The sequence below is a fragment of the Calcarisporiella thermophila genome, assembly GCF_041956535.1.
Source record: "Calcarisporiella thermophila strain CBS 279.70 unplaced genomic scaffold VTP21scaffold_11, whole genome shotgun sequence".
NCBI lineage: Eukaryota > Fungi > Calcarisporiellomycota > Calcarisporiellomycetes > Calcarisporiellales > Calcarisporiellaceae > Calcarisporiella > Calcarisporiella thermophila.
Genome location: NW_027192201.1, coordinates 230785 through 242542, shown reverse-complemented (window position 1 = coordinate 242542; position 11758 = coordinate 230785). Strand labels below are relative to the sequence as shown.

At 50.1% G+C, this 11758-nt stretch overlaps 6 protein-coding genes across 6 annotated transcripts; 3 read left to right on the top strand and 3 right to left on the bottom strand.

Annotated features, from left to right (window-relative positions):
- Positions 1-23: 23 nt before the first annotated feature.
- Positions 24-1373, bottom strand: VTP21DRAFT_1218 (uncharacterized protein; the record flags this gene model as incomplete). The annotated part of the gene is made up of 5 exons (XM_069391281.1): positions 24-67; positions 130-424; positions 517-645; positions 722-881; positions 1237-1373. 5 exons carry the CDS (start codon positions 1371-1373, stop codon positions 24-26), a joined length of 765 nt encoding a protein of 254 aa, XP_069251339.1.
- Positions 1374-1646: 273 nt separating this feature from the next.
- Positions 1647-2430, top strand: VTP21DRAFT_1217 (uncharacterized protein; the record flags this gene model as incomplete). The annotated part of the gene is made up of 3 exons (XM_069391280.1): positions 1647-1788; positions 1859-2002; positions 2084-2430. The coding sequence occupies 3 exons, from the start codon at positions 1647-1649 to the stop codon at positions 2428-2430; spliced, it is 633 nt and encodes a 210-aa protein (XP_069251338.1).
- A 568-nt stretch (positions 2431-2998) lies between these two features.
- VTP21DRAFT_1216 (uncharacterized protein) lies at positions 2999-4124 on the bottom strand (the record flags this gene model as incomplete). Its single annotated transcript, XM_069391279.1, has 5 exons — positions 2999-3321; positions 3392-3621; positions 3696-3717; positions 3806-3937; positions 4037-4124. The coding sequence occupies 5 exons, from the start codon at positions 4122-4124 to the stop codon at positions 2999-3001; spliced, it is 795 nt and encodes a 264-aa protein (XP_069251337.1).
- Positions 4125-7129: 3005 nt separating this feature from the next.
- Positions 7130-8375, top strand: VTP21DRAFT_1215 (uncharacterized protein; the record flags this gene model as incomplete). The annotated part of the gene is made up of 2 exons (XM_069391278.1): positions 7130-7254; positions 7334-8375. The coding sequence occupies 2 exons, from the start codon at positions 7130-7132 to the stop codon at positions 8373-8375; spliced, it is 1167 nt and encodes a 388-aa protein (XP_069251336.1).
- Positions 8376-8708: 333 nt separating this feature from the next.
- Positions 8709-9542, top strand: VTP21DRAFT_1214 (uncharacterized protein; the record flags this gene model as incomplete). The annotated part of the gene is made up of 1 exon (XM_069391277.1): positions 8709-9542. One exon carries the CDS (start codon positions 8709-8711, stop codon positions 9540-9542), a length of 834 nt encoding a protein of 277 aa, XP_069251335.1.
- A 641-nt stretch (positions 9543-10183) lies between these two features.
- VTP21DRAFT_1213 (uncharacterized protein) lies at positions 10184-11406 on the bottom strand (the record flags this gene model as incomplete). The annotated part of the gene is made up of 5 exons (XM_069391276.1): positions 10184-10411; positions 10484-10709; positions 10774-10857; positions 10932-11073; positions 11154-11406. 5 exons carry the CDS (start codon positions 11404-11406, stop codon positions 10184-10186), a joined length of 933 nt encoding a protein of 310 aa, XP_069251334.1.
- Positions 11407-11758: the final 352 nt, after the last annotated feature.

Genomic DNA, 11758 nt, shown 5'->3' with positions numbered 1-11758 from the left:
TCTTGGGAAAAGGGGGGGAATCCTCAGGATGCGTGTTCAGCAGCGAGGAGATGGCCATCTTGCTGGGCTGTTTGGGGGGGGCTGCTGTGGATGGGGAGGGGCAGGCGCGGGGGGGGATGGCGGGGGAACTAAGCACGGTTTGTGGGTGGACGCCCGGGGGGAGCGCAATGGGTGCCCAATGCTCGCTGGACGAGTGGGAATAAGGGGAGGTGGAGTAGGGGGAGATGGGCGAGTAGGGGCAGCTTGCGGGACGCTTCTGGCCCTGCATCGGCAGATAGTCTCTGCCGGGGCCCAGAGTCGGCTGCGTCGATCCGGCCGCTGTCGAGGCCATGGGCGACACCGCGGCGCCAGTGTATAGCCGGGCATGCGAGGGGAAGGCAAGGTGCGGCTGGCTGGAATTTTTCTCCTCCCATGGTTTATAGGCCTGGAATGGAAATGGGCCAAAGAACAGCGTCAGTCAGGGCCAGGGGGCGAATATCTCAGACAATGGGGGCAGAACGAGGCCCAAGAGCTTACTTTTGGGTTATGTATCATGCCTGCCGAAGCTCCGGTCTTGGTATCTTCACCTGAACGCACACCTTCAACCACGACGCTGGCTGGGCTGGCAAGACAGAGAGGCCAGCTAGGTTCTGTCGCGTAGAGCAGCTGAACGGCACCGGCCATGCAAAAGATGGGGGGGGATGGCGGAATTGCCAGAAATTCAAACGTGGCAATTATTTACTTTTTTGTCGAGCAACGCTGGCACAGAGGGGGAGGATAGAGGAATCTCGCGTGAGAAGGGGGAGGGCGAGGGTATCACCAAACTCTGACTCGAGGAAAGGGGAGTACGGGAGGCAAATGGGGCGCGGCGGCGGCGAGGGAGCGCACGGCCGGGGATGAGGCTAGGAGAAGAGGAGAAATGGGGGGGGGGTGGGGGAAGCAAGGACCAGAAGGAAACCCGAGAACAAGCAGCACGGTGGGCCTTATATATTTCTCAATATATTGGAGCAGAGAGGAGGGTAAGCTGCATAGTCTTTCTGTTTCAGAGGCGTGACTCAAAGTTTTTTTTTGCGTCAAATTATTAGACTTTGGAGCTCCGGCAAACTCTTCTTATTCATCCTTATTGAGCGGTTGATACTCAGCCTGATTCTTTCAGATCGGACGTGCAGGGCATTAAGATTGCATATTCCACTCCCCATCCGCGCGACCACCCTCAGGCCTGTTTGTTTTTGCTACCTTGCTCGCCCTCCCGTTGACTAACCCAGTAAGCGGCGTTCGGCCGGGGTCACGTCATGACCCAAGCGGCCATCTGCGCCGGTCGCCCGCCCCCCCTCCTCCTGCAGCCGACCCAATATGACCATTGGGCGGTCGCTGACGGCAGATGGCCCAACCATTTGTTTTTTTTTTCCCTTCTCTTCTTCTCCGAAGGGCATCCCTCCACGAGTCAACAAAAAAAAACGGTGCAATCCTCAGTCAGCTGCACCGCCACTCCCCAAGGGCTTCCTCTTCCTCCCCCTGCGCTTGGAGTGTTTTAGGTTACTATTACTTGGCGACATTATACTATCTTGGTAGTTAATTAGGCGGCCGGCTGTATGCGGGTTGTCAGCAGCATTTACCTGCAGATTTATTAAAAAATAAACCAGCCCGCGTCTTGCTTCGCCCGCAGAATGCTCGTCTCGCCCCTCCCGCCGCTGCCCTCTCGCCCCCCTGCTCGCCTCCCCCATCAGCTCAATCTGATCCATCGGAGATCACAGTCGGTGACGCACATTATGCAGAACCTTAGTCTTGAGACTCCTAAAATGGCTTATTGTAGATAAGCTTCTACTGTCAAAAAGATTAGCTTGTGGATCAAGCGCATAGCATCAACCACCTGTACCAGCGCCGAATCGTAGCCGGCCGTGCTCCCCTGCCCTCGCCCCAATCCCCCCGCATCCTGCGCGCTCGCCTCCCCCCCTCCCCCCTCCCCCCAACTGCCCAGCTCTGGCTCCACCCCAGCTGATGGAGGGCGGCCTGCCGGGGGGCTGTGACCCGATTTCGGCCCAATCCACCAGAGATAAGCTCCGGTTGCCGCTCAGCCTCCCTCTTTACATTATTGTGTGCTAAGCTCCCCCCACCCCCGCACGCCGGCAGGGATTTGGGTCCGGCCCAGCACTATTGCCGCAGTGCTGTTTGGATAAGGTTCGGGGGACAAGGTTGACGGCGCACATAGCACAACGGGTGATAAAGGCTGAAGGATCACCTCCACAACCTTATCCTGTGCCCATTTGCGTGTTCTTCATCCCGAGAAAAGAGACTTGTCAGAACACAAACCGTATTTTCTCTTCGCGTGTATGGCCCGGCGTGGAGGTTGATTTGGGGGAGTCAGTTGGGTCCAAGCCACAAACGAGATTCGGAGTGCAGCGACGAGGCCGCCAAACAGAATCATCCAGGCTGCGGGGCCCGCCGGAGTGAGAAACGAGGCCCCTCTCGCCGAACCTCGACGAGCACACAACGGAATCAGCCTCCCCCCAAAGCGAAAAAAAAAAAATCGCTTGTTTGCAAGCAGCCTTTTAATAGCTCTGGCCCTCCCACCCTCTCGGGATTTTTATTCGTTTACGGAAGGCCCAAGAAATCGAAATGTGCACAAGAGGAGGCCAGCCCCTCCGATTGCACGGGAATACGTATACACCCGGTTAAAAGAAACACGCAGAGCTAATCAGCGCGAGCAATCCTAGCCAGTTTTATTCCAGCCCACGTTGACGTTATTGTGCGCATTTTGTAAGGTTGAGGGAGCGTTTGCAAAACACGGTTTGGGTTTCAGAATCCAGAAGAAGATACAGTTTATTCTCTATTGAACAAGACAGAGCTAATCAGCGCGAGCAATCCTAGCCAGTTTTATTCCAGCCCACGTTGACGTTATTGTGCGCATTTTGTAAGGTTGAGGGAGAGTTTGCAAAACACGGTTTGGGTTTCAGAATCCAGAAGAAGATACAGTTTATTCTCTATTGAACAAGACAACACACTCCTCCCATCCCCACGCCTACTGCCCCGTCTCCCACTCGGTGCCCTTCAGCCGCTGCATCAGATACTCTACCTCGACCTTTTTTGTCAGCGGGATGACCCACTGCTCGTACAGACGCACCACGACCTCCACGGGGATCTTCAGATGCTTGCTCTCGCCCTTCTGCTCCTCCTCGGGACTCTGCCCGTAGTTCAGCGCTTTGAGGCGCAGCCGCTCTAGCAGCTTGGCCTCCACCTCGCGGTTGGTGAGCAGCTCCTCGATGGCGGCTCGATCTTCACGTCGGATGAGCTCGACATACTGCTGCGTCGAGTTGCGGAATTTCGACTCGGCAATGAATTTCCCTACCAGCAACATCCATGCCTCAGAGGTTGAGCTTCAAGGCCTCCTCCGCCCCACGCGTTATGCACTTACCATAATGGATACGGCGGCTCAGGGCCTGCAGGCATTCCACATCCCCTAGCGCCGCGCTTCCGTAGTTCTTGTCATTCCCGGGCGGGCAGATAGCGGGGACAATGTTTTCAAGGTACAAGCGCCGGATTTCAGCATTAACATTAATGTCATTGGGATGGAGGACTTTGGGGAAATCAATCGGTGGAAGGATAGGCTCGGGAAGGGGGCTGGTGAAAGGATATTCGTCGGGGCTAATGCAGAAGAAGTATCAGTGAGTGGAATGCGGCTCAGAGCCATTCTTTTTGCTGCCGATGATGTGGATTACCTTTTGTACCTACGAACGGTGGCTAGTCGCCAACATCAAAACACAAATTTTCTTAGAGTCTGGCAAAAAGAAGGCCGAAAAGTACGAGCAATGAAAAAAAAAAACCTTACCATGCATCTTTTCTACTTCATGTAAGAAATAGTCGAAGAAGCTCTGATTCTTCGCCGGCAGTGCTTGAAATTCTTCGGCATCCACTTGATAAATGACCTCGTTGCGCGCAAATTGGGCCCTTTCAATCAGATCTAAGAGCGAGTGGAATTATGAATGGAGAGAGATTTGGATGAGCAAGATCATTCAGTGGGGAAATGAACAAGTGGAAAACTAGGCCCAATTCAACCAACCGAAAATGATAGTATCTTCTAGGCGAACTAGGACATCGCGTAGTTTGTTGAGATCCAAGGTGGTTTGTTCTTCGGTGAGGAAGTTCATGACGTGTGGAGTGGAGATGAGGAGAAACAGGAGGATGAAAAAGAACCGTAGAGATAAAAACATGAGCCGAGAAATAAATACAAGTGAGGGCGGTGGTTATGCAAGAATTTCAACCTGATCAGCTCGTTGCTTAGTATTCGCAAAGTGGACCCTTTCAACCATAAGGAGAGGGAGGGCCCCTTATTTATACAACATCAAAAACCAAACGTACCCTAAAATAGCTGTTCTCTTCTCCTTGTGGATGATACCCATACTAGATACCCATCTTTCCTTCTCGACCTTTTGGCCCCACTTCTACAAAGAATTCTTATCTTCAGCTTGGATGCAATGCAACATGGTTTGTATCACAATATATGAGTTTGTTATCGATTTGTTATTTGCTTGTTACATGCCACCTACTAAACAATTAATCCTGATTCATCGTTGCAAATTTCCTTTCCGCAGCAAGCGGGGCGATAACTTACCAAATGGCAGGGTTGGGAATCCCAACCACAAATTAGATGCATGGTTCGCTTTCTTCACCCCCACCCCCTCCCCCCAAGCAACCACTCTGCCCTTGAGAAAGAATAGAGCCAAACGAGTCCCGTTAGGTTTGTTAGTTTCATATCTTAATTACTGTGACTACGTACTACGCCATCGTTGATTTGGACAGTATATGAGTGTTTCCAAGCTTGATCAGACATACTGCATTTAGATTTGGAAGAATAATAGGTTCAGAACTCTCTGCAGCAGTATTAATATACCCTTAAAAAATACAATATTAAGAATAATTCTCTTGACTATATTATAATTATACTCCAGAAAATGGAATAAATCAATCGGTCCAAGCTTTCCCTCTATCTCAAACTATCGTCCTCTCTTGTAGTCTTGAACTTCTCCCTTGCTTGTCTACCTCACTGCGTTTCACGCGCTCATGTTCACGTCCATGATTGGCTAACGCTGCTTCATGCGCGCGACACTAGAGAATTTTCGGGCACATCTAGATATGAGCCCGAATCAGAGTCGAATTTTCCACGAGACCCGGATACCTGTATGATCGTATCAACAGAAAGATGAAATAAGTTTTGGGTCTCCTCACACATCATACTTCTTTGGTTATATCGTATCCTTCGAGCCTCTCACATCACCGCCAGCTTTCTAGTCCTTTTCACAATTCGCTACCTTTCTATGGCGGCGTAAACAGGTCCTTCGAATCGAATAACCATCATTCGACTTCAACTTGAAGCCTTCCTCCAATATAGTGGCGAGTTTAGACACCATCCATTGGGTCTTCGTTTGAAATAGCACAGTGCCTCTGCTTCACATAACATTTTGTGACATTATCCATAGCTTTGCACCAGTTCCAGGTTTCGTGCATCGATAGAGTATCTCGAAGAGCTCCTTTCAGAATTTCCCTCTGTCCGTAAATACTATTTCATGGGCCCGCAAGAGTTTCAGGAGGTTTGTACACACCACGGCTACAGGCTCTCGGTCGCTCTGCATTAAGATGGCAAGTTGAAGAAAATGAGCATTTATAGGTTCGTCACGGAAATGCTCTTTCTTGAAAACTTTACCTAACTACCTAACTCCTAAGAAAGGATGTATAACCTTCCAAATCAAAGGTTAGCCATCGACAGAGCGTAGTGACCGTAAATACGAATGCGTGAAACGTCGTGAGGTAGGCAAGCAAGAAAGAAGCTCAAGACTACAAGCGAGGACGATAGTTTAAGATAGAGGGGGAACTTTGGACTCCGATTGATTTATTCCATTTTCTATGGTCTCCATTTAAGTTCTGACAAATAGATGAGTACGTAGTCACAGACATGATTCGAAACTAACAAATACAACAAAAGCAATTTCCATATAGCAAGGGACAGCTTACTTTCGTTTAAATTGAGAGGGGATGGTGCTTTATAAGAGCTTTATATTGAATGCATTATCCCCAATAAAAGCGCGAATAGATGCATTGGTTCAAGCATTGGTTCACGCCAGCCACGGTTACTCGCTAGTTGCGTCACACTTTATTTTAACTGAATATTACCGGGTCACATACCGTGCTTCCCGCGGCGTTCATACCACACTGTTTTCAGGGTGGAGAGTATCCATGAGCGGCGTGTATCCCTCGTCACCTTCACTCTGTTGGTTCGGTAGAGATGCCTAGGTTGGCTTCTGTAAATCAGTTGGAGACGTGTCGCGTGTCCTCGGCCACTTTTCCGATCCACTGCAGTCCGTTCTACTCAATCAGACTTGTCTTTTTCCTGGTCATATAGAGCAGTGAAACACCGCTCTCGTGTTTGTTCCTCATAGAAGCATGAAGAAATACACACTTTCTACTAACAGGTCCTGCAGCCCGCACAGGCGCTACAAATCTGAATTCTGCTCCCATGCCCGCTTCTCACCAGGTGGATACAAACCGCCACCCGCTTGCCACTTCACCTCACCTTTTGGATCTAATCTGTCTGTCTAACTTATGGTCGTGGTGGGGTCTCCTCTTGAGCTTAATCCAGCTGAATAGTTCCAGTGGCTCTACTATCTTTCCCTTAACTTTTTTTCTCTTGCAATCCAATAGAAAGATACGAAAACACCTACCGAGAGCGGACACACACTGAGTTCGGAAGGGTTCCATGGCGAAGCATATGAAATGGGGACCGATTTTCAAGGTTTAATCTTGATCTCGGCATCTCCTCTGCTTCCGCTATTCAGAATGTATAGCCGATGCCAATTTCCCATCATTTCTCAATCACAGGTAATAGGTCGCGTCATTTTTCTACCTGGTTGCAACAATTTAATAGGGCCAATTCGAAAAAAAGGTTAGGGACCCCAGGAAAGAAATTGATGAGTAATTCAAAAATAATTTTTCAGCAACCTGAATTTGTAATGCAAGTCACATCCACCACGGCTCGGGGGCAAACCAAAAGATATCGTATATATAAAAAGGTAGATGGAAAGAGCAACACTATCAACAACAACAACAAAAAACACATTTAAACAAGAAAAACAGACTGTACCACAATTATATCAACGCAATGGTTGGTAAATACGTTTCACCTCTACTTAACACAATTGCTCCCGGCACGCCCTTTGACACCACGGGCAAGCTACCTCAGCTCTTCCAATCCATCAAGATCCGCGATCTCTCCTTCAAGAACAAGTAAGCCTTCAACCCCCCTCCTGAACGCAGGCTCTTCCATGGATGACTGACGCTTTACCCTGGTTGCCTCTTACTCTAGGATTGTAGTCAGCCCAATGTGTATGTACAGCGCAAAAGACGGTGTGCCCAATGATTTCCACTTCATGCATTACGCTCAATTCGCTATTCGCGGCGCTGGTCTGATCATCGTCGAGGCGACCGCAGTGCTTCCCGAGGGGCGCATTTCTCCCGAAGATTTGGGCCTCTGGAACGATGAGCAGATGGAGGCGTTCAAGCGCATCGTGGATTACATCCACTCTCAGGGGGCATTGGCCGGAATCCAAATTGCGCACGCCGGACGCAAGGCCTCAATGCATTCTCCACAGGACGGGTACAAGCTTGCAGTGGAGGAACGAGGAGGATGGCCCAACCAGGTTGTGGGCCCCACCAGCGAACCTTTTGACGCAAAGCATTCGGCAACAAGGCAGCTCGAGAAGCACGAAATCGCTAGGGTGGCGGAGGCTTTTGGGGCGGCGGCTCGACGCGCCGCCCAGGCCGGCTTTGATGTCATCGATATTCACGGAGCTCACGGCTATTTGATCCACAGCTTCTTGTCAGGCAACTCCAACTCCCGCACCGACGAATACGGCGGCTCGCTTGAGAACCGAATGCGCCTTGCCATCGAAGTCGCAACAGCGGTGCGCACGGCTGTTCCCGACAAGGTCGTCTTCTTCCGGTTGAGTGCCAAGGACTGGACGGAGACCCAACGCAATGGAGGATGGGATCTGGAGCACAGCACCGAGTTGGCCAAACGCTTGAAGGAGGTGGGCGTGGACCTGATTGACGTGTCCTCGGGTGGAAATATCTCGCAGGAAAAGAAGCCCACGGCTGCCGGGTACCAGGTGCCTTTCGCTGAGGCTATCCGGAAGAACGCCGAGATCAAAACCAGCGCTGTCGGTGGGATTGTGGACCCTCAGCTCGCAGAGGATATCATTGCGGAGGGAAAAGCCGACTTGATTATGGTCGGGCAGGAATTCTTGCGGAACACCAACTGGACATTGAGGGCAGCTTTTGAGCTGGGTGCCGATGTCAAATGGCCGAATCAATACCAACTCACGAGGCCGTTGCGCCAAACTAGTTAATGATTTTCTCCCCCTGTATTTTTCGGCGTACCATCCCTCTCTCTCTTTTACTAAAAAGCAGCCTAGTGCTGTAAAAAAGCCTATACATAGTTATATTTATAGACGACTATTTTTGTATTAAAATGCGCTGTTAATTTTATACGATTTGAAATATATCAACTTTCTGATTTTACAATTTGCTCCCGATGAGAGAGTCTAATGGGTCGAGAAAACTCAGCTACGGCCTGTCAAGTTTGCAAAATCAAAGACCCGAACTCTGTGGCGTAGGCAGTTGAGATTAAGAATTATAGGTTCCTTTGATTTTCGGTTTCCTACTCCCTGCCGCTGACCTCAATGCCACTCTCTAAACTACGATTCAAATCTCCTCCCCGCGACGAATCGCCTCCGCGCAAACGACATAAGAGTAAGAAGCACAAACATCGCCGGCGATCTCGCTCGAGATCCCGATCTCGGTCTCGATCCCCTCCCAGAGCCCCGCCTACACCAGCTTATTTTGAAGAGGGCTGGATCCCTCCTCCTCAGGCACACAAGGCGGATTCTGATTGGAATCAGCGTATCTTTGATGCACTTGCTGAGGATGAGGGCCAAGATGCCTGGTACGAGTCGTTCACATCTTGGGATGATCAATATTGGGACCACGAAATGGACGATGAGAGCTATAGACAATACATTGTGCAAGGAATGTGGGAGAGAAAACATGCGGAGGAAATACGGCAGCGACGAGAGCGGGAGGCGCGAGAGGAAAAGCGAAGGAGGGAACGAGAGGAGCAGAAGGCGAGATGGCGGGCAGAGGAGGCGCTAAGGGAAAAGCAGAGAGAAGAGGCGCGAAGAGCCAAGCGCAAAGAAGAGCTGCAGAGGAAGCACGCCCAATTTGAGAAGGATTGGGAGGCTCTCGCGGCGCTGCAGGTGATTCGATATGAGGACGTGCCGTGGCCGGTGGTTGGGCAAGAGCTGGGTAGCAAGTCGGTGGAGGAGTTCATATTCAGTGCAGGCGGCACCTTGGACGAAAGGAGGCGGAGAGTAAGACGAGAGCAACTACGTTTCCACCCCGATAAGTTCGAGCAGCGGTTTGGTTCTAGGCTGGAGGGCAAAACGGCCAAAAAGACCCGCCAGTGGGTGAACGAACTCTCCTCCATCTTGAATGATCTATGGAGCAAACTGCAATAGAGAATTGAGCCATATCCATTATCCGTTGTATACCCTATGTGCGCTCTGCATGTTCGATGGGATCCCTAGTTTTTCAATCGTCTTGTATATACTTGGATTTTTCATTATGCCAGTGGTGTTGCTGTGTGCTTGTAAATAGACTTTAGCTCACGAACAATAACTTTCTTCGGCCCCATTTTGCTTTCAAGCTGCTTACCCATCCTCTAAATCTAGAGAAACAAACCTTTTCCATAGCCGAGACCATCGCATAGTGTGGAGAAGCTGCCTATGAAAAATGTTGCTTTATTTAAATTTCTTGATAGAAGCTTAAAATAAAAAAAAGTAAAGGCGAGAAAAGGAGAAGAGAATGTAAAATACTAACAAGAAAATAAAACAAAGAGGAAGAAAAAATAAATTCAAACAATAACACCCAAGAGAATAGAATGTAATAGTTCTTGTCAATAAGTTATAGCTTATCTGGCGATCACCACCCACATAGAAGACACAACAAAAAAAAACGAATCCATATAAAACCTCCTTTTGTTTTAGAAAGAAAAAAAAAATCGAGTTACGAAGAAAAAAGAGAAGTAGAAGAAGAAAATTGTTCCGGCAATCCTAGACGTTCACCTTTTCGTAAAAATTTTGAGGAGCCTTCCCATTCCTTACTTGGCTCCGAGCGCGGGGAACGCACGGTTGTCCTCCACATTCACTCCATTTTGCTGTCCCCGGCGACCACCACGGCCACCTCGTCCACCACGCTCGCTGCCAGGGCGAGCGCCACGCTCACCACCAAAACCGCCACGGCGCGGGCGTTCGGCGAAGCGCTGCTCAATGTCAACAAAGACTTTGGTACCCTTCTCCTTGCGGGCCTTGCTCTTGCCGGCTTGTTCCTAAAACGGGAGCATCTCGAATTTAGAATGGGCGTGTCCATGGCACGCGGAAAACCAAGCCAATCCTCATACCTTGCCCAAGAAGAGGTACTCTTCCTCATCCCGGCTGAGCTCCACGGCTCCCTTCCACTGTGCATCATCCACACCCTCGTTGGGTTTGCGCTCATCAGGGAGGGAAACGTTCAAGCCTTTGCTGGCTTTCTCCGCCAAGTATTCATCCAGTGTCTTGACAACTTCTTCGGGCTCAGCGTCGGCGGCAGCTGCTCCTTCGGCTTTATCCTCAGCCAAGGCCTCGTTGCTATTATAAAATGAAAGCATGAAATCAGATATTCAAGAGAGAAAGGGGAGATGGGATAACTTACGAGTCCTCTTTGGCGATCTTCTCGCCTTCAGCCTCAGCAGTAGTGGGCTCACCCCAACCCTGCTTCTCTTTTTTCTCATTATCCCTATAGGAAAGAGTAGCCATTGTAATTAATCAAGGAGCAGTGGAACAAAAGGAAAAAAAAACCATGACTCCTACACTAAACCAGTTGCGCTGTGACGATCGAATTGGCGGCCTCTTCCGCGGAAACTTCCACCGCGGCTACGCTCGCTACGGCGTGCTCCACGCGAAGCGCGGGAGAAATCACCTCCATCCTCGCGTTCGCGGCCGAATCGAGGGGCTAAAAGGACGCCGAAAATTATCAGAATGCTTAGTTGGCAAATTAAGTTAGATTGGGGTAAAAGATGAACCAATGCTCACGTTCGGCGCGTCCCGAAACAGCGACTCCACCACGCGCTCCTCCGCGAACGGGGTAGTCGCGGCGGACACGGCGCTCGTCCTTTTGAGCGCGAGTTCGGTCGCCAGCGGTCCGAGCCTGCTGTTGCTGCTTAGGGGCGGCCTCTTTGGCGGACTTTTGGTCCTTTTTCTGCTGCTGCTGCTGCCGGGAGAGAACCTCCACGTCCTCGACGCCGTCGCCCAGCAATTCGAAGGGGTTCTTCGTGTAAGATGACATTCCCTTGGATGCTCTTTTTTAGAGTGTTAAATGGGATGGATGGATGGGTTGATGGAGTGGAGGGGAGGGGGGACGAGACCGTGAGGAATTTTGGGCTGGATTGGGTGGAGAGGGCGGGGATCGTCAGAGTTTGGCTGCCCTCAACTCCTGAGGCATTTTTAGGTGCAGAGTCCCCGCATCCTAAGCGAGGCGCGTTGGTAAAATGGAAATATCGGCCCATACTCAAACGGATTTGTTGTTATAAATTATTCCTTTATTTTTTACTTTAGCGAAACAACAGTAAAAATGTAGGCTAATAGAGAGCAACCACTATCAAATCAAAGTTAATACATTTATAAGGAGATAAATATTA